The following is an 18,126-nucleotide window of genomic DNA, read 5'->3' on the forward strand; positions in this document are numbered from 1 at the left end:
CACCCACCTGCCAAGTTGATACACCATGGATGCAATTTACTCTTTTAGAAAACTTCGTGTTGTATGGTCAAAGTTGTAGAAACCATATGTATTATGACACGCGACATCTAACCTCAAGTAGTGTTGTTTTCAAAGTTTCACAAAACCCCACCCTTATGCATTTTGAGCATGAATTTACTTTAAATTAAAAAACGTAGAGTGTAAATGAAAATTTAATTATTAAGTTATTGACTAAGATTGATAGAAGCTTTACTATACTTCCAAAATTTTATTTAGATATGCTGAAATTTATTAAGATTTAAATAAAGGTGGGGTTTTATGAAACATGGAGAGCATAAATCTTGTGGTGTGCCACACATCATAATTAATACCTATGGTTTCCACAACTTTAATCATACAATATGGAGTTTTCTGAAATTTACTGTTTAGTTTTGGACAAGGGAATAAATTAAACGGTTTCAAAAGTTGAGGAGTCTGTAATACCCGATATTAATGTTAAGGGGTATATTTTAGACTAATACAGTCTTGGCGGGGGTTAAATGGACTTAAAACCTTTTTAATGTACTCTATGCATTTTTAACCTTTTTGTTGTTTTATCATTTTAGGTTTGTTCAAAGTCTACATAACTTAAAAATGGAATGGAGGGAGTAACAGTTTTATAGATATATACTACTCAGTACTCGTAAAGGAAGTCGTTTTGGACAGTGACACGGTCTCCAAAACATAACTTTAACTTTTTATTTCTATAAAAATATTTATTGAAAAGTGATATATGTATACTTTTATGAAAGTATTTTTCAAGACAAATCTATTCATATAATTTTTACATTTTCAAACTCAACAATTTAAAAGTTATTCATGATTTATATTCCAAGGTTTGACTTAAATATTGTCCAAAACGACTTCCTTTACGAGTACGGAGAGAGTATATCTCGTTCCAATTCCGTGTTATAAACGATTGATCACACGTGGAATATATACCCAAAGATATAAAAAGCCAGTAGTAAGTTATTTTAAGTTTTTATTTGCAATAGGCTAATATATGTAGACAAGTGCATATCCAATTATCCATGCATATATATCAGCGTATGCATGTACAGTGCATTTGGGTTCAGGTTGGCTCATGTAATGGATTGCAAGCATGCATGTAGCGCACAAGATGCTGGTGCATCTTGCCCGCAGGCCTAGGAGACCTACATGCATGGCCCATCCATGTTTCAGCACGCGGGCAGGGCACGACGTAGCAGTAGCACTTATAGTTGGCCGAAAGGCCCAGGGTCCAATGGCTCGGCCCATAGTATGGGGTTTTGGCCCAGTCTAAGCATGGCACGGTCCGACTGGTAGTGTTGGGCCATTGCGTGGGCCTCTTCCTCGGCATGATGGACCGGTTTAGCATGGTCCGGTCCAACAATCGAGGAGTTAAATAGATAAGCGAGCCCAAAATAAATTTATTCCGGCTATATAAGGTATATATGGCACAAATAGCTGCGGGATGCAAAATAGACTTAATCCAGCCAACGGCCCAAAGAGATGAGGAACGCAACGGTGGGCCTTCATGCATTCAGGCTGGTCCGGCACGGCCCGAGTCGTATTGGGTCGTGCCTGGGCCGATGGTACAGCAAGTGGGAGGGGTACGGCGTGGCCTGACACACTTCTCTACTATTATAAAAACTAGTCGTTAACCCGTGCGTTGCACGGGTCATATTTGATATTAATTTGTTATCCTATAAAACTTGAATGTTAACGTTAACAGATTATTTATTCATATATATGTATATAACAAATATGAGAGTTTTTAATACTATGTTGAATATCCTGGTCATTTTCTCAGTTCATATATAATTTGGGCAATTAACAATCTTAAAATGAGAATCTAAAATATTCATAATTCAGAATTTTAGAATATAAATAAAATGGTGATATTCCAATTGCATGTTTTATTTAACATGATACATATAATCAATAGTCGGTATTATTTTAGTGTGGAAGCTCTCTCAAAGTGCTGAGTCAATAAGAAAAAAAGGAAATAGATAAATAGATTACTATTCTAAATCGTAAAATAGCATTATTTGAATATTTTATGAATGTTGTAAATAACAAAAAAATATTTTAAATTCATAAGAAAATGGTATTCCCTCCGTTTCATACTGTAAGACTTTCTAGCATTATCCATATTCATATAGATGTTAATGAATCTATACATATATATGAAATGGAGGAAGTATGTATATTTCCATATATTATAAAATACACACACATCACCATGTACCTTTTTTTCCCCTCTGGATAGTTATCTTTTGTCCTTTTTTTTCTCACTCAATCAATCAATGAAAAAATTTGGAATCCATTCCCTAATTTTTTTGCTAATCAAGATAATAGTAGGAGATAGATAATGTTTTTTTTATCATTTAGGTGCTGATATAATATTTGTGTTAAGCGGAGATAATTGTAGGAGATAGAGACATAAGTTCCTCGATCTGCTCGCAATCCCACCGCTGCTGATAATAGCTTAGGGCATCCACAATGTAGTCTAAAAGTGGTCCATAAGCAATACAATATTTGTTTCAGCTACCTAGCAACAATGTGGAACTAGTCCATAGCAAAAAAAAAAAAACAAAAGCTACCCATAAGCATATGGACTGCCTATAGAGTAAAATATATTATTTGTCTCTACCTCTTCTCTCATCCTAATACTATTTGCTATCCATATACATTGTGTATGTTTCAATAGTTAAAGTTCATATAAGTGGGTCCCATCTATATAGACTACTTTTGCCATATACATTGTTGTTGCCCTTACGAAGACCTTTAGAGTAGAGGGGCATAAACGGTCATAAACGGTCATATATTTCTAGTTAATGCGGGAGCTTTTGAAAATATAAAATGTCTGATTTGTATAGATCTAATCGTCAAACCGTGCATCATACGGCTAATATTCATAGTATTTTAACAATAAATTTTTTTTATCTTCGTTAGCTTGCTAACTGTGGTTTTGGTCAAAAGATCTACACATGCTAATTTTTAATTTTGAATTTCAGAAATAAGTGGATATTGATACTGTAAAGATCTGTAAAGACAATAGGAAAAACATGAAAGATACATGGTAAAGCCTATTGGTTGCTTATACAGAACATGGGAGAAATAAACTTAATAGCAAACGAATATACCTTACAAACTCCCTCAGAATTATGCTATCAAGATCACGAAAGCTAGATTAATTTATACATAGTTTTAGATGAGGAACCTGTAAAAAAAAAATCAAATCTTGCTTTAAAACGGAGTTGTAGTAGCTGCAGATCAACTTGAATCAAATCTTGATGGATAAAGTAATACCAAAACAGGAGAATTGAGCAGGGTCTGGTTGACAGAGTTCTTTGGGTGCAGGGTCAGGGAGATCGACGTATAACATACTGATCTGATCGCCGGCAGAGTCGAATGCGGCAGCCGAGATCGATACGATGACACGGGAACAATATATAGAAGCCTAATGTACATTGGATGGAGGCCCAGATAAGTCGTTAGGCTTTTGAAATTCCACGGTTACAATATGTAATCTATGGTCACGATTTGATGATCTAGCTAATCAACAGTTAGATTATTCTGATTAACGTGAGAGCTTCAAAAAAGTGCCCAATTAGTATATGTTTAGTATAGGTATAGATAGATTGAAGATGTTTTTGCCGGTACTTTGGTACATCATTCGTGTTTTAGTCGGTTTTTAAGTTTATTCGCTTTTGAAAATACATATTTGTGTTTGAGTCAGTTTTTAAGTTTGTTCACTTTTGGAAATATAAAAGGAGTTGTATAAGAAATCTCTTTAAAAAAAACTCGCATGAAACTTGAGAAAATCGGACTCCTAACTGCGGCTCATGACTTTGTAAAAAAGAAAATCGAGCAAAACCGCACAATGAATTTTACCTTAGTTAAACCTATAACAATAATAAGATTAACATAGCTTCACCTATTGCAACGCACGGGTATTTTTTATAGTAGATAAAAGAAGCTATTTTCCCTTTCGTAAAATACTTAAATTACATTATGTTTAATAATGTTGCACAGTGAAAGAGGAATAGCTTATATGCATACAATGCATAATGTATTAGATATGCCAATAAATAGAGGTACTACACAAGCACTTCTGCACGAACTTAATTTTATTCTCACACACATCGATCGATCGATCTCACACAGTCACACTCGTCTCACATCTCACAACTTTTATTTATTCTTCACAAACAAGCTGACCTGGAAATTAATCATGCAAGAACCAAAAGAATTAACCAAGCCATGAAATCAAACAGAAAAGCAAGTGTGGATTGATGGAATGGATGAACTAAAAATTCAGCTGTGATATGCCGGCCGGAGGGCTGGGAGCCGGCGCCGCAGCTCCGCCACCGTTCGCCGCGCCACCACCGTTCGCCGGCGTCGGCTTGGGGCCTTGGGGTCTGTTGTAGAAATAGTCGAAGAAGGGGCACAGGAACGCAGAGGTGCACTCCGCCGACGACGAGTAGTGCATCCTCTTGCCGGCGACGGCGACGAAGGTGTTAGTCTTATTGCTGCCGTTGTCCGTCGTTGATGACAGCGGCACGATCTTGGACGGCTCCTGCCCGGGGCACGGCGTGCTGCTCGCCGCGCTGTGCAGCTGCGCGAAGCAGTCGGCGGCGCCGTGGAGGTCGTTGGCGGCGAGGGGCACGCTGAAGGCGCCGTCGCCGTCGAGGTCGCCGACGGCCTTGCTCTCGTACTCGCCGTCGCTGTTCTTGCACTTGATAGCCACCTGGAGACCTGAGCATCACCAAACAATAAATCAACAGTGATAAATCGATCGATAGATCAGCACTCAGTTAATTAATTAGCGATGAACATATCATCATCATCATCATCATGATATATATATATATACCCTTGAAAGCATCCTGCGCCTTCATGTTCTTCCTGGAGCAGCCGCCGCACTTGGCCAAGCCGACGACGACCGCCACCGCCGCCTCGCCGTCCGCAGCGGCGGTGGCAGCCATCACGAGGACAGCGGAGACGACGGCGCCGAAGAGTAGAGCCCATGCTACAGCTGCCATTGCTGAATCAATCCTAGCAAAATCCTCCTCCTTGATATTTGGAGTATCTTTCCCTTTTGCCCTTAGGGGCTATAATTTTTTACCTCTATATCCAATGAAATAGCACAATCTCGTGCTGATTCTTTTAAAAAAAAAACAGATATTTGGAGTATCTTAGTGCTGTCTGTGTGGATGAGTGAAGAAGCAGCAGAGGCCATGCATGGTTTATATAGGCGTCTGCTAATTATATTACAACATGATTAGCAATTTGCGCCGAATTTGCAGGTTTAAAATCATTAATGCGGTACATTTGATCGATTTAAGAGTAGTGCACTGTGAACGTGCACATTGCATGCAGTGTTTCACCATTGATGCGCATCGGTGGTGTTTAGTTTAACAAGCAAAGTTATATGCTTTAATCGAGTAGTACTCCTGCAGTTCATAGTACTACGTACTAGTCTGTTTTACAGAAAGGATAATAGTTCTATAGTATAGGACAGCTCCAACCAAATTGCATGATTGAGATACTTTTGTTCTTTCTTATATATATTGTGTTTGTTAATTTGGCTCTTGATCATTTGATGTTTAAATTTGTCGGCATATACATACCTACTAGTATTTGCAGAAGGGATCACATATACATTTATCAACAAATTTTCTTCTAGCAATTTAACAAATGTAATTATAGTACATGATCATGGTGTAATTTCCGTCATAAGTTGCATGTAACTACGATATAACTTGTATATAACTTTTAAAAATTCCATTGAAACATACTATTTCCGTGAAATGGACATCGTAGGAGCGAATCCTCTCACATGTGCGCGCACTGTAATTTTTTTTCCTTTCTCACTTACACGAATCTTGAAACAAATCTAACAATTTAAAATTATGTAAAAGTTACAAAAATTTTATAAAAGTTACATTATAATTACATACAAGTTACAATGTAACGACAGTATATAATAATTATATTTGTCAAATTTTTGAAAAAAATTGTCGATAAATATATAACAAAATTATTTGCAGAATAGTAGCCTGTAGAAGTTTAAGTAAATTGTTATTGTTTATCTCCGTCTCTTTTAGCGTATGTTAATTAAGAATGTTGTCATGGGCGTGTGAGTGATGTGTGTGCATGTGGTGACGGCGGGCATCTTATCTATATAATGGGAAAAAAATTCCTTCCTTTGATTGAATCCACCTAAGCAACCTAGCAACATTAATTTCAGCATATCTGCCTGCATGCACGACTCTGACATAGGATGGACGGGAAGCTCATGGCTCGTTTGCTTGCTTGGCTAATTTTATTTTCCTAACGAGCCAAGCTGGCCAGTGACATATCTAGGATTTTTATATAGCTGGTCCAATTTATATATATTTTAAATATCCTAAATATAACAAGAGTTAGAAGTATAAATTGATCAAATATGCATCATAATATAGAAGTATGAATAGATCGAATGTGCATCATAATATAGTAATAAGGGTGTTGTTTTTTTTCTTTTCACATGTGTATATATGTATTGGGGTAGGATGTTTTTGGGTGGTCTTAGGACCACCTCTAGATCCGCCTATGGAGCTGGTATTTTAGCTTGTTACGGGTAACGCGCCAGCTCGAGCTGGCACGCGAGCCTTAACGAGCTAGAGTAGCCCACACCTCAGCAAGTCACAACCCATATTCTCATAAGGCCCAAGAACATCAAAAGCCTAGCTCTTGATCCCCTTTTAAGGAATAAGTTCACCTTGTGACCCTCAAAAGTGATCGAAATCTAATCCGTGACCCTAAACCATAAAACCGGATATCTTGATCCCTCAACTCTTAAAACCGGTGCAATTAGACTCCCTCGACGGTTTTGAAAGGCGGTTTCGCTGATGTGGCGCCTACGTGGACATATTGACCTGGTCTTCATTCCACGTGGCATTGACGTGGCGCTTGCGTGGCATTAAAAAATTAAAAAAAATATACTTGTCATCTCTCCTTCTCTTCATCCTCCTTCCCTCTCTCTCGCCATTATCTTCACGGCTAGAGTGCGGCGGCGACGGCGGCGGGCGGCTCGGGCCGGAGCGGCAGCGCCGACGGAGATCGAGGCCGGGTGCCGCACATGCCCAGTCACCGGCGAGAGGCTGAGCACCGTCGCCGTAGTTGCTATGCCTCCTCTCCTCCATTGAAGCGGCCGTGCAGGGGATACTACGGCGAGTCCCTCCAATGATGCGGGGGGCTCACAAGCGGGACTGCTTCGACGAAGCCAGAGGGAGTCACGGCAGTGGGAAGCGGCAGCAGTGATGGGACTGCGTTGGATGGCGACGAGAACGAACTGTTAGATTTAATTGGGTAATTGATCCATTTAAATCAATTAAATCAAATAAATTCCAAGACTCATTATGCTAGGAATTCATGTGAATTCATTCTTTTATGGGATATCAATGGGATGAAGAGTTTTGAGAATTAATCCATTTGATTAGGGAATTGGTAACTTATATCAATTAGTCCTAATTGATGGATGGTTGATGGTTGTGTAGTGGAGGATGGTTCATGGCTAGTTGATGACAATTAGTTGCTCTATTCCTCTTCCTATTCCATTGGTGATGGTTGTGTAGTGGAGGATGGTTGATGGCTAATTGATGAGAATTAGTTACTCTATTCCTCTTCCTATTCCATGACTCTTACTCTTCATCTTCCATTTCCTCTTATAAAATGATAATGGATTTGATCTCCTGCGAAAGAGGAAGACACACTTTTCATCCATTTTTCAACGCTGTTGCTGCTACGGTAATCCCATCCCGACGAGTGTGTGCACACGCGTTGGGATAGTAGGCCTCCGAAACCACGCGTTGTTGCGACGTTTGCACAGACGGACGAGCGATCAGGTTTTTGGGGAGTGCAAGGCGCGACTACTCACTGTTCGTCAACATCTACTTCACCTTCACCAACATGTCGAACACTGGACACAAGGAGAAGGAGACTCCCGTCAACACCAACGGAGGCAATACTCCTCAAACTCCAGCGGAGGACCATTCTTGGGGTATAACCTTATTACATTATATTAATTAGAAATTTTACTGTTAATGTTCATCGCAATGTCAACATTGTGTCATTATGTGATTGTTGATACTTATTCAACGTTAAGCATGCTCATGTTGATTACATTCACTACTATCACTGGATCAAATTCCATTGTAAATATCATGTTTATTATCTTGTTATTTTGGATTAAAATATGCTGAATTATAACCAAATTTCCAACACGAACACCATGAAGTGCTCAAGACCCCGATGCCGACTCGCTTTGGTGAGTTGTCTAGAACTGCTCTCCTGTTCTTGGTCATTTTCTTCACGATTGAATGTTCAGAGTAGAAGATTGTCTTGTGCGATGGAGCAGAGAAAACAATCATGGAAATAGTTGATAAGTGTGAGTGCATTATGGCAAAGTGGCGAAGGAATTTGGCTTTTGTGATCACATGAGGCTGCTCTTAATCTGCAAACGTGTCAATCTAATATGCAAATGCAGTTTAATTAGTGACAGAGTATTCATCCTTTTGCAGCTCCATTGTCACAGGGAATCTCAAAGGCTTGTCTAGCGAGGCTGCTCCTCCTTTATGTACCTGCCGATAGAGTTTGCAGATATGTATAGAAAGTGCCATTGTTTTCATCTGATAAACGAGATCAAGAAAGTGCCATTGCAGATATGCGAACGCGACGCCGGTCTCCACCTATCGAGACTCCTGCTCCGAGCACGTCGTCGTCAGAGCTCCCAGGCTACCTCCACCCCCACCACCTCAAGGAAGAGGAGGAGATGCATTGCGGCGGATGGGAGGACGACGACGCCGCTGCTCCCCAAGCACCAGCCGCCTTAGCTCCGGCCCTCGCCCGCGCGCCGCCACCACTGCTCAGCGCCCGTCCTCCGGCCGTCGCCTGCCTGCCGCCGCAGATAGCCAAAGGGGAACAGAAAGGGGAGACCGGGAGAGAAAGATAAAGAGAGATAAGGGAGAGAGAGAAAGACAGAAGAAAGAAGAAGGCCAGCAAGGTATGACCCACCCTAGACATCGCCCAGCCCGGAGCTGCGCTCGGCGGCGGCGGCGAAGGAAAAGGAAGCGGCGGAGACGGATGCGGACGTTGTCCCCACCGCCGGATGCTGACGCCACCGCTCCCCGTCGTTGTGGCAGGCTCCAGATCGCCGGATGCCGACGCCGCTGCTCCCCGGCGTTGGTGCCCTCCCCGCCCACTGACGCAGCTCTGGCCTCGCCGCCCGCCGCCACTCGCTCTCGCTGCCATCCCGCCCGCCGGCCGAAGGGGAAAAAGGGGAGAGAAAGAGAGAGAAGGAAGAGAGGGAGGAAGAAGGAAGGGCCCCACATGTCAGTGGGCCCACATTTCTTTTTTTGTGTGAATAACTAATGGGTCCCACGTATATTTTTTAATTCTACTGACATGTAAGTGCCTCGTCGACGCAATGTGGAACGAAGACTCGGTCAATATCGTCACGTAGGCGCCACGTGGCGCCACGTCAGCGAAACCGCCCTCCAAAACCGCCGAGGGAGTCAAATTGCACCGGTTTTAGAAGTTTAGGAGTTAAGATATCTGGTTTTGTGGTTTAGGGTCTTGGATTAGATTTCGATCACTTTTGAGGGACACAAAGTGAACTTATTCCCCCTTTTAACCCCTTCTCACTCTTTAGGCCCATGGTTTCCTATTGTGTCTAACATGGCAAGAAGGTTCTTGACTATGCCAGCTAACAATGTGTCATCATAGTCCACTTTTAGCACTGGATGAAGAATTCTTGATGATTATAAGAGTTCTTTGAAACGAGAAACGGTCCATGCTTTGGTTTATGCATCAAGTTGGATAAAAACCTCTAAAAATGACAATACTGCACCTTCTTGTGTATGTAATGTAATGCTTATTTTTTGTTTTTTATTTTTGTCAAGTCTTTGTATGAATTGCTTATTTTGGACTGCTTTTACATGGAGAAGATGGAGATTATGACATTTAAATAGTGGAGTTCCCCCGTTGTGTGGTGGCAAGAAACTAGTAACTATAGTTTATATTCAACTTAGCTACTTAGCAACTTAGGCACTTATATTAAGTTTCTGATTTTGACCCAATATATTAACTTAGGCACTCTGCAATCTGCATTCCACTTTCGATATGAAACATTTCAAAAAGGCAAAAGACGAATAAAATCCAACAGATTTTTTGAGAAACAAAAATCGAACAGATCACATTACTAATTTCTCTACATGCAGGTTACAAGGGAAGGGGTGAATGGGGTGGGAGAAAGTGAAGTTGCTTCTGAACTTCACTCTATTTCAGCTTCAGTCAAGCTATACTTGTATTTATGTGTAATTGTGTTGGATGAAAAATGATGGACATGTGCCCTTTCTGCCTTGCAGTTTTACTAGTTATGCTAAATGTTGATGTATTGAAGTATGGATTATTATATGTAATTGTGCTAGATGAAAAATGATGGACACGTGCCCTTTCTGCTTTGCAGTTTTACTAGTTATGCTAAATGTTATTACAACCTACTTGTATTGAAGTATGGATTATTATACTGAACCTATGTTTAATGACAACCTATTGTTGATAAGTTCGAAGTTGGAAACTTGGAACATGTGTGATCTCTGTGTGGTTTTGTTCAATCACGGACTTTTGGTAAATTATTTATCCAAATGATGTGTAGCAGCCCCTCCCTGCAGAACCACGCAGTCTAGCCCATCCGACGGATGGACCCACTTACACATACTACCCCACTTATACTTTTGCGATCGCTTCGTGCAAAGGGGTAAATCCGAAAGTGAAATGGTTAGAGCGACAACCCTTATAAGTTGGTTTCACCCTTACTAAATTAGCAATGTGATAGTAAACATATACATAGCTCTCATGGGCAACACAGGGCACAACTCGATGTCCCCGTTGATCCAACTCACCTATGTGAGTTTAGGTGCAGTTTTTTAATACTTATAAACAAGTTATATGAAATTTATAATATAGTTATAGCATTGTTATGGTATAATTGTATTCATGTATAATTGTAATGTAATTACACTATAACTATGAATCTCTATATAATTAACTTATATGTGAATTTACATGCATTTTTTAATACTTATATATAGTCATAGTATTGTTATGGTGTAATTGTCCTACAATCATATGGTATAGATACATTTGAAACTTTTTCACTTAAAAAACTTGTAGCAGTTTTTAAATGGTCCCTTCTTTCAACGAACTCTCAGATACGGCTGGTTTAATTAGGCCATATTTTTTTTATTAGTATAGTTTTGATATCATAATTTACGAGATCAAAATTATACTAATAAATAGAAAAATATTGTCAAAGCCGTAACTCTTAAAGAGATATTAAATATCCATAACATAATTTTTTATGTTTGTAGAAAAGAAACTAGCCTAACATCTCTCCATGTTTATACATATACATATCTATATGTACAGACAAAACCTGGTAATATAAATAATAATGGTCCAAAAGCCAAATGAAGACAAACAGATTAAGAACAATCAATCATGCAGTACTTTGGCTGTGCAGGCAGCAAGCTATATTACTATTTTCCCTTTTTCATAAAAACAAACTAGTACTACAGTACTAGCTTTGCATTCACCTAACTAGAGACAGGCGAGTACATAATTAAAACTTACCTTTGCTTGCTAAACACCACCAATGGGATAGCATTACGTACACAGTGCCCCTGCATGCATGCAACTCTTCTTGATCGATCGATGCAGTTAAGCTGGCTCCTGATCAAAATCATCAAATAATGTACGGCGTTAATTAATTCATTTTAAACCAGCAAATTCGGCGCCAAATGCTAATTGTGTACTAGTATCCAGCTTCTGCTCGATCGATCTTCGTCTGCATGATCATATATAAATCCATGGTTGATCTGCTTCTTGTTCCACTCATCCACTGATCAGCAACGAGTAGAATTGAAGCAGTAGAGTTTGCTAGGATCGATTCAGCAATGGCAGCTGTAGCACGAGCACTAGTCTTCGGCGCCGTCGTCGTCTGCGCCGCCGTCGTGATGGCTGTCACCGCCGCGGCGGACGGCGAGGCGGCGGCGGCGGTCGTCGTCGGCTTGGCCAAGTGCGGCGGCTGCTCCAGGAAGAACATGAAGGCGCAGGATGCTTTCAAGGGTATATATATCATAATGATGATGATAAATTGATAATATGTTCATCGATAATTAATTGCGATCGATATATCACCGTCGTCGATTAATTGTTTGGTGATGTTCAGGCCTCCAGGTGGCGATCAAGTGCAGGAACGGCGACGGCGAGTACGAGAGCAAGGCCGTCGGCGACCTCGACGGCGACGACGCCTTCCGCGTGCCCCTCGCCGCCGACGACCTCCACGGCGCCGCCGACTGCTTCGCGCAGCTGCACAGCGCGGCGAGCAGCGCGCCGTGCCCCGGGCAGGAGCCGTCCAAGATCGTGCCGCTGCCATCAACGACGGACAACGGCCGCAACAAGGGTAGCACCTTCGTCGCCGTCGCCGGCAAGAGGATGCGCTACTCGTCGTCGGCGGAGTGCACCTCGGCGTTCCTGTGCCCCTTCTTCGACTACTTCCACAAGAGACCCCAAGGCCCCAAGCCGACGCCGTTGCCGAAGCCGACGCCGGCAAACGGTGGTGGCGCGGCGAACGGTGGCGGAGCTGCGGCGCCGGCTCCCAGCCCTCCGGCCAGCGCATATCACAGCTGAACCATTAATTCGTCCATTCCATCGATCCACACTTGGTCTGTTTGATTGCATGCATGGTTAGTTTTATCGTTCGGTTATTACGTGATTAATTAATTTCCAGGTCAGCTTGTTGGTGCAGAATAAATAAAAGTTGTGAGATGCGAGAGGAGTGTGACTGTGTACGTGTGAGATCGATCGATGTACGTGAGAATAAAATTATTAAATTAAGTTCGTGCAGAAGTACATGCATGTGTCGTATCTCTATTGATTGTGCTTTCGTCGTCGCTTCGTACATACAAAAAGTTCAAACTCGGTACAGTTGAGTTCAAGCTGTAGTGTTGCTCAAGCAAGTTTGGTGAGGTGGTAGTATTATTGGTCGCTGTGGTGCTGCTGATGGCTTGTTCGATGTACTGCTGCTGCCCACTAATTGGCCCAAGGCCCAAAGCCTGGCTACTCTATTCGTTGCGGAGTAAGTGCACTTTCACTCCCTCAAATTAAATATACATAATCCGATTTGTATTCCTAAAACCCAATAGCAGATATCTTGACTCTTCAATTATTAAAACTAGTGTAATTTAACTCCCTCAATGATTTGAGAGCCGTTTTCGCTGACGTGGCATGTTGTACTTAGTCCAACCAGCTAAGTTAGCATGTGGGACCCACCTGTTAATGACCCTTCTATTTCTTCTTTTCCTTCCTTTACCACTCCCCCCCCCCCACATATATATTTTCTCTCGGTGGCAGAATGGCAGCAGTGCAATGGTGGGATGTAGTAGGGCGACGGCGGGTGGTAGATGAGCAGTACTCCAAGCACCAACTCCCCGATGAGCCACTACTACCGAGTCTACCGCCAGAGCTCGCCGCCAACCTAGAGCAGCATGGCCATGGTCGCGCCATCATGGAGCTCGACACTGAGGCACCTACGGCGGCCGAGGACGTGGAGCAGGAGGCGAGAGTAAGGAGGGACTAATGTGTGGAGGTGGGGAGAGGGAGTTGGGCGGCGGCCAGCAAGTCTCCTCAAGCTCGATCTCGTCCACATGTACACGTTGTCGTCAAGCTGGAGAGGTCAGAGCCCATTGGATTTGCAAGCACAACGTTGTTCCAATGGGCTTGCGGATACAATGGGCTCCGACCTCTCCAGCTTGACGACAATGGGTACATGCGAACGAGATCGAGCTTTAGGCGAGGAGCATGGCCACTACATGACGCTCTCCATCTTTTCCTTCCCGAGCCACGTGGGCGCCTGGTGGCAAAGCTTGGCCCAAGCGGTGAGGCGGTGCACGCGAAGGAGGCACTTGGCAATGTCTGCCATCCATCTCCTTCATTGATGTCGCCTTGCCGTTGCTAGCTGGCACCTGTTGAGAAGAAGGTGGGGAATCCTATCGGCTTCTCCTCACTGCCACATAAGGGAGGGGAGAAATAAGCAGAGAAGAGCGTAGGAGGAAAAGGAAGGGACAACTGGCGGGCCCCACATGCGGACTTAGTCAGTTAGACTAGGTTAACGTGCCACGTGAAAAAAACCACTCTCAAAACTATTGAGGAAGTCAAATTACACCATTTTTAATAGTTGGGGTGTCAAGATATCTGATGTTACACTTTAAGGATATAAATTAGATTGAACCTATATTTGTTTCATGGAGTCAAGTGGACTTGTTTCATTCGCTGCCCTACAACTGCTACTGCATGCATGTTAGCTAGCTTCTCAACACAAAGCAACCCAAGACCCGATTATCTTAACATGGCCCAGCTCCTGCTCTTCTTCCTTTTCTTTTCTCAATTATTTGGGGTCACATAGTACCTCTCCATTTAAAAAAAACCACCCCTCCCAAAATCAGTGTTTTTTTTAGCGAAAATTGGTCCACTAGGAAAAGCCGAATAATTTCTATACTAATGCTAGTATAAATCGGAGTTATATCCTCCTCTTTCCCTCACCATTGTATATATCTCCTCCTAGTGTACGAACTTGGTGATTAGGAGCGATGGCCGCTTTGATTTGTGGTGTAGGAGATTTAAGGAGAGGAGAATGAGTGATTTTTTGGAAGAGTTTAGGGCTTCTGTTTGAGACTGTTTAGGGCTTCTATATCCTATATAGTTGGGACCAAAAGCTCAACATGCATTGAGACACATCACCCTTTAAAACTTAACTATTGGATCATTTTTGAAATGCACATGTAGTTCATGACATCCGTTGGATTGTTTAGAAGAGATATGGCTATTTCTCTTCCTGTGTAACTGAGAAATTAAAGTCTTTACTTATTTCTATTCATGACTTTAATATGTTAGCTTTTCATGCATGTGTCAATTCATTTGATAACCATAGTCCACAAAGGTTAAGATATTCATTACAAATGTATCATACTGTTGTTCTAGGTTGAATTTGAATTGGTAAAATACATTATTGTGATTAGGATGGCACCAACAATATTTAACAATGTTCTCATAATATTAAAGCGTCAGCGTAACTATTTATATAGGATTGGAAGTAGTACGGGACAACTGTTGGGCTATAATTTCCCTTTTTTTAAAATATATAAATGCGCTAACGTTTCAAAGAAAATCCTTTTTTTATATATATAGGCTAATGTTACAAACAAATTCCCATTTTTTCCCCTCAGCTTTGGGCTGAATTTTACCGAGGCAGCCCAGCCCACTCCAGAACGCCAGCCAGCCTGCCTGCCACATGGGGCCCATTTCTCAGATCACCTCGTCCACCTCGCGGCTCTCCAACGCAACGCCGCCGCCGCCACCATGGCTCTCGCGTGTGCGTCTCATTTGCGCCGCCTCGGAGCCGGAGCTCCGGCGAGATCCTTCCACGCGCATCCGTACCAAGGTGGGTATACCCCACCTCCCCGATTTTCTTCCGTGCTTCTTTTCTTGGTGATTGATTGGATTTGGAGCCTGATTCCTGCGCGGCAGCCAAGGTTGGCGTGGTGGAGTTCCTGAACGGGGTCGGGAAGGGGGTGGAGACGCACGCCGCCAAGGTGGAGGAGGCGGTCGGCGGCGACCTCCAGAGCCTCCTCCACGCCCGCACTCTGCGGCTCAAGAAGCTCGGCATCCCCTGCAAGCAGGTAATCTCCTTCAGTCGAGTCGAGCCTCTTGGTTCATCTCTGTATGTGCAGATTGAGCAACGGATTGTGATTATGCTAGTTTCCTCTGCTATTCAGCATTTCGGAATGTGATTATATGTTTTGGTTAGATTTCGTTGTATGATGCTGCCGTTATTAGATGTCGTCGTTATTTTTGTTTCATAGAAGCGAACTGATCCATGTGTGTGCTTATAACAATGGCTCGTTGTATTATGCCTACATTTTTGTTTGAGAAATTGTTGGATGCATTATTAACTTTTGAGCAAATTTCACAGAATCATATGCTTTGTGTTCCAAGTTGCACAAAAACCATAGGGGTTTCGGCACTCGGCACTTATAACAACTATAAGTGTCGCTTTCTCAGGAATGTTTTTGTTATTTCATCTGAGTGGATTTCAACTTATTTTTAGTTAACAGATTAGCCAAAATGCTATGTAATTCGGCATGCTTTGAGGTTAAAGTTTTCTGATGGTAATTTCGTCTGTGTTATCTAACTCTTGGCTTTGAACGAATCAGTACTGTACTAGGTTGCTTATTTGTCTCTAGACTGCTCTGAATAAGCATTTGACCATGGAAACCCTTATGTTTTAAAACTAAACATTTTTTCTTTTGAATAATAAGCTATGTCAGTGTTAATGTTTTTCTAAAGGAATATAGATAAGTATTGTGTGGATAATTTTCTTTTGTTTGGTTAAGTTTCAGCATCCAAGTAGTGAAAGTTAAGTAGTTCTGGCATAGTCTCATGCTTTGAACTTGAAGGGAACTTACCTCTCTGATCTGAGATGTTGATATATTACCCTTTTGTTATCGGGAATGACTTCAAATGAATTACTCAACAGCGAGATGTGGTATTCCAAACCATATTTGTCGTAGGGCGATACATTTTTACTTAATTAAGATATGAAATTAATCAATTTTTTAATGCTTTTTTAGATGTCTTAGTGAATTTGACAATGCTAAGGTGTCTAGAATTTGATGTGCAAAATAACACAAATTTTCCTTCAAGACAATTGTAATATTTGGATGCCAAGAAAGTTCTATGGTTTTGCATTGTACTTAGGCTGGATCCTTGGTTGTGAAATATACAATTTGAGGTTTACATGATATTCTGAAGTGAACACACATGTGGCTTATGACCTGCATGCTAAAGTAAATATTCAGTTCCTTTTGTTAAGTAATGGGAACCTGATCCCATTTTGCAGACAATGTGAAGACATTGGCTAACTAGTAACTGTATACAAATTTGGAGATGAGTCAGACATCTCCTTGCCATGTTTGTCTCCCTCCCGATCTCTGTTTTTACCGTTTCTTATTCTTCCTTTCTTCCTTGAGTTTTTTCTCTCTCTAATTTGTATTTGCCCAGTTAAGGATGATTTTGGCTGTCTGCTGTTAATGCATTGTTTGGAAATTTACTATGTTTCCTTTGGAAAGCAGTCAAATCAAATATAGTACGTCCCTTTTTTTAATACCTTAAGCCAATCTCTTTGAATTATTTGCTGCCAGCATATTGAGACTGGAGTCTTCATTAGCATGTCATGATGTTTTCTAGGAAATAGAACACCTTTGTAGGTTTGTCGGTAATATTGCTTCTCCTAACCTATGGCACAAGCATTTTTTTGATTATTTAAATATCAAGTAAAACTCTGAACATTGCTACTAATATTGAGGTTGATTACCCACCCAGGAACATAAAACGTAGGGTGCTCACCTGAGCTAGTCGATACTTGTAACATTGACTGTGGATTAGGCTGATGGAATCATCTTCCTAAGAGTATCTTTATTTATCAACTATTTTTTATCTGTTCTGAGTTCCTTGTTGAGGTATGGGAAAATAATTTTTAGGGGATCTATTAAGTTCTCTTATTCTCTTTTATACTTGTGATGCAGAGGAAATTAATTTTGAGTTTCGCTCACAAGTATCGTCTTGGTCTTTGGAAGCCCTAAGCAGAATCCAAGAAAACACAGTGAAGTTGATTTGTATTGAAGTGGACCACTTTGAAAACTGTTTGCTATCATTATACTTACCTGGGAAAATGCAACGAAAGTTAGTTTCTAATTTCCCCTTGAATTATTGGTGCTGCTGGACTTGAGAATTTGTCAGATATTGAGTTGTAGTGTAGTAGTAGTTTCTATGCAGCGGTCTGAAAATGTGCCTATGCTTTATAGCAACCCTTGCATGGAATCTGAAAGTTCCAATCTTATGCCTTTTTAGCACTTTGTTTTAATGTTTTTCACTTGTGCGAAAATAATAAAGTTTAAGCTAGCAGTATGCCCTACCAATAATAGATGTTTTTTACTG

At 41.4% G+C, this 18,126-nt stretch overlaps 3 protein-coding genes across 3 annotated transcripts; 2 read left to right on the forward strand and 1 right to left on the reverse strand.

Annotated features, from left to right (window-relative positions):
• Window positions 1-4,063: 4,063 nt before the first annotated feature.
• Window positions 4,064-5,255, reverse strand: LOC127753431 (proline-rich protein 4-like). Its single transcript, XM_052278917.1, has 2 exons — window positions 4,901-5,255; window positions 4,064-4,782 (listed from the first exon to the last, which is right to left on the reverse strand). Exons 1-2 carry the CDS (start codon window positions 5,067-5,069, stop codon window positions 4,334-4,336), a joined length of 618 nt encoding a protein of 205 aa, XP_052134877.1. The 5' UTR covers window positions 5,070-5,255; the 3' UTR covers window positions 4,064-4,333.
• Window positions 5,256-11,849: 6,594 nt separating this feature from the next.
• On the forward strand, window positions 11,850-12,984 carry LOC127753430 (proline-rich protein 4-like). The gene is made up of 2 exons (XM_052278916.1): window positions 11,850-12,198; window positions 12,302-12,984. Exons 1-2 carry the CDS (start codon window positions 12,027-12,029, stop codon window positions 12,760-12,762), a joined length of 633 nt encoding a protein of 210 aa, XP_052134876.1. The 5' UTR covers window positions 11,850-12,026; the 3' UTR covers window positions 12,763-12,984.
• Window positions 12,985-15,439: 2,455 nt separating this feature from the next.
• LOC127753434 (uncharacterized) lies at window positions 15,440-18,096 on the forward strand. The gene is made up of 3 exons (XM_052278919.1): window positions 15,440-15,571; window positions 15,658-15,809; window positions 17,715-18,096. The coding sequence occupies exons 1-3, from the start codon at window positions 15,490-15,492 to the stop codon at window positions 17,769-17,771; spliced, it is 291 nt and encodes a 96-aa protein (XP_052134879.1). The 5' UTR covers window positions 15,440-15,489; the 3' UTR covers window positions 17,772-18,096.
• Window positions 18,097-18,126: the final 30 nt, after the last annotated feature.

Source organism: Oryza glaberrima, chromosome 10 (assembly GCF_000147395.1).
Source record: "Oryza glaberrima chromosome 10, OglaRS2, whole genome shotgun sequence".
NCBI classification, from domain to species: domain Eukaryota; kingdom Viridiplantae; phylum Streptophyta; class Magnoliopsida; order Poales; family Poaceae; genus Oryza; species Oryza glaberrima.